We start from the raw sequence: 3,169 nt of genomic DNA, 5'->3' as shown, positions 1-3,169 counted from the left end.
AACCTGAATCTAAAAATATAGGGCAAAATCCCAACTGAAGAACATTTTACAAGGTGACTGACTCTCATCTTCAAAAATTATTCACATCCGGAAAGGCAAGGACAGACTGAATGACTGTTTCTGATTGAACGGCATTAAAGAAATTGTAATGTGCACTCTTGGTTTAAACTCGGGAAAATTGGTGAACTTTAAAGAGGGTCTATAGAATCAATGATGATAATATATCAATGTTAATTTTGATAATTGTATTGTGATTATGCAGGAGAATGTCTTTGTTTATAGGAATTATACACCAAATTATTTGGGCATAATGTAATATCATACCATTTCCTAATCCTTAAATGACTAGAAGAAAACTAAATTCTTTGTGTATTCTTATAAATTTTATCTGTTTGAAATTATTTCAGAATTTCAATTATTTACTTGTTATTTTATTAAATAATTTAATTTAATGTAATATCACAAAAGCCAAAAGCTGGAGATAACCTAAATGTCCATCAAAAGCATAAACAAGTTGTAGTGCATTTATATGACAGAATACCGATAGTTAAGTAAATGCAAAGAAATACTGATGCATGCGATAATAGCGATGAGTCTCATAGGCATTATGCTAAGTGAACGAAGGTAGACACAAAAGGGTAATTACAGTATGATTTTGTGTATAAGAAATTCTAAAACATGCAAAAGTGCATATAATAACAGAAATCAGGTCTGCCTGATCCTGGAGGATGGGATAGCAGCAGGAGGGTCTGACAGCAAATGGGCACAGCAGAACTTTTTGGAAGGATGGAAATGTGCTATGATCATTGGGAGGGTAGTTAGGCAGGTGTATACTGTTGATAAAAGTCTAAATCTGACGGCGGCGCGGCGCGGCCCCACGCGCGGCCTCGGTCCGCTGCTCTCCCCGAGCAATGAAGCTGCTGCGGCGCGCGTGGCAGCACCGGACGGCGCTGGGCCTGGGCGGCCTGGCACTGGGCGGCGTCGCACTGCTCTACCTGGCGCGCTGCGCCGGGCCTCCCGACTCCTTGCTATCCGGCCCCGCAGCACCTGCGCCCGTCGGCTCGGCGCGCGCCGCCGCCTTCCTGGCCGTGCTGGTGGCCAGCGTGCTGCGGGCGGCAGAGAGGCGCAGCGTGGTCCGCAGCACGTGGCTGGCTGCATGGCGCGGCGGCCCCGGGGACGTGTGGGAGTGCTTTGCCGTGGGCACCAGCGGGCTGGGCGACGAGGAACGGCGTGCCCTGGAGCGGGAGCCAGCTCAGCATGGCGACCTGCTGCTGCTGCCTGGGCTGCGTGACGCGTACGAGAACCTCACGGCCAAGGTGCTGGCCATGCTGGCCAGGCTAGACGAGCACGTGGCCTTCGAGTTCGTGCTCAAGGCGGACGACGACTCGTTCGCACGCCTGGACGCGGTGCTGATCGAACTGCGCGCCCATGACCCTGCCCGCCGCCGCCGCCTCTACTGGGGCTTCTTATCGGGCCGTGGCCGTGTCCGGCCCAGGGGCCGCTGGCGTGAGGCCGCCTGGCAGCTGAGCGACTACTACCTACCCTACGCGCTTGGCGGCGGCTACGTTCTCTTTGCAGACCTGGTGTGCTACCTGCGCCTCAGCCGCGAGTACTTGCGTGCCTGGCACAGCGAAGACGTGTCGTTGGGCGCCTGGCTGGCGCCAGTGGACGTGCAGCGAGAGCACGACCAGCGCTTTGACACTGAGTACAAGTCTTGTGGCTGCAACAACCAGTACCTGGTGACGCACAAGCAGAGCCTGGAGGATATGCTGGAGACACACAGGACGCTGACGCACGAGGGCCGCCTGTGCAAGCGCGAGGTGCAGCTGCGCCTGTCCTACGTCTATGACTGGTCGGCACCGCCCTCACAGTGCTGTCAGAGGAAAGAGGGCATCCCCTGACAGCCGAGCCGGCCCGCGTGCCCACAGGACGCCAGGGTGTCAACCGCGCAAGGCGGTGCTGCAAGGCCTCCCATCGGCCTTCCTCTAGCAAAGCTGACAGCTTCTGCATGGTTCTTAGCATGAGGCTGGCCCTCGAGAGGACCCGGTTTATCTGGTGACAACGGGCTTCCGAGCAGATGCCTCGCAGCGGTGGATGACTCCTAAGCCCAGGAACCAGTCCATGCCCACCCGAGAGCATCTTGTTCTGGGTCTGGAACCAGCATCATGTCCAGGCAGAAATGTCCTGCTTCTCGATTCAAGTATTTGATCAGATGAGGGCGTCCTCATCAGGCAGCCCCATGGGGCCTATTCATTTACCTTCCTCTCCCAGGCTGGGGCCAAGGAGCCAGAGGGTGGAGCTGGAAGGACTTGGAGGACCTGACTCCAAAGAAAAATTCCCAAACCCGTTGGGGCAGTGGACAGTGTTATGTCCTGAAGCCACAGTACTGACCGTCCACCTGCACCAAGGGCCAAGACCGCATACACTGGGCCCTGGCACTTGGAGACTCAAGGTGTGATGCAACCCAACAGTTTTTATCGAAGTTACTTCACCTTGTGCGGTTAGGTCATCGCTTGCATCTCCTGCTGGTATCGTCTGTCACGTGTCATCTAGTATTTAAGTCCGTTGCGTGTGAATCAGCTTTCATGGTATCTTCCTCTGTGTCTGGAGTGAATTCGTGGTACGTGTAATGCAGAGCTTGCCTGTGATTTATTTATAAATTTTGTAACTTTTGAATAGTTTTAAGTTGGGAGTGTATGGATGTCTGTATGTTTTAAGTTATTTAAGAAAAGACTTTTCTATCAGAACTTGGAATTTATGGATTAATCTATTTTTCCAGCTTGAGTTGTAGACCCATTGCTGCTCGAGTGTTGAAACATGGAAGAATTCAAAAGTAAAAAAAAAAAAGTCTAAATTTGAATTTTATCATATACAATTATATCTCAGTACAGTTGACTTTTAAAAAAACTAAAATATTGCCAGTATAAAAAAAACCAACAAAGGAAAAACCTGTAAAACACCAATAAAAACAAAAAATTTAAAAAGCAAGTTGCAACTGTTCTCTTTGGAAGCATTTAAATAAACAATCCTGAAAGGGTAAATTACCTGTTTATTTACTTAAATTTAATGAGCTAGCAAATGTAATAAGCTTATAAGTATTTAATCTACTTGTCTTTATTTTAAGGTTATGTATTTAATAAAATCCTATTATAGAAACAAAATTTCTAAA

General features: G+C 49.1%; 1 protein-coding gene across 1 annotated transcript; it reads left to right on the top strand.

The window, feature by feature from the left end:
- Positions 1-911: 911 nt before the first annotated feature.
- LOC120862075 (beta-1,3-galactosyltransferase 6-like) lies at positions 912-2,847 on the top strand. The gene has a single exon (XM_040238120.1). It carries the CDS (start codon positions 912-914, stop codon positions 1,899-1,901), a length of 990 nt encoding a protein of 329 aa, XP_040094054.1. The 3' UTR covers positions 1,902-2,847.
- Positions 2,848-3,169: the final 322 nt, after the last annotated feature.

The sequence above is a fragment of the Oryx dammah genome, unplaced genomic scaffold, assembly GCF_014754425.2.
Source record: "Oryx dammah isolate SB20612 unplaced genomic scaffold, SCBI_Odam_1.1 HiC_scaffold_3, whole genome shotgun sequence".
Taxonomy (NCBI): domain Eukaryota; kingdom Metazoa; phylum Chordata; class Mammalia; order Artiodactyla; family Bovidae; genus Oryx; species Oryx dammah.
The sequence above is the reverse complement of the archived record's forward strand: the minus strand, read 5'-3'. Positions and strand labels throughout refer to the sequence as shown.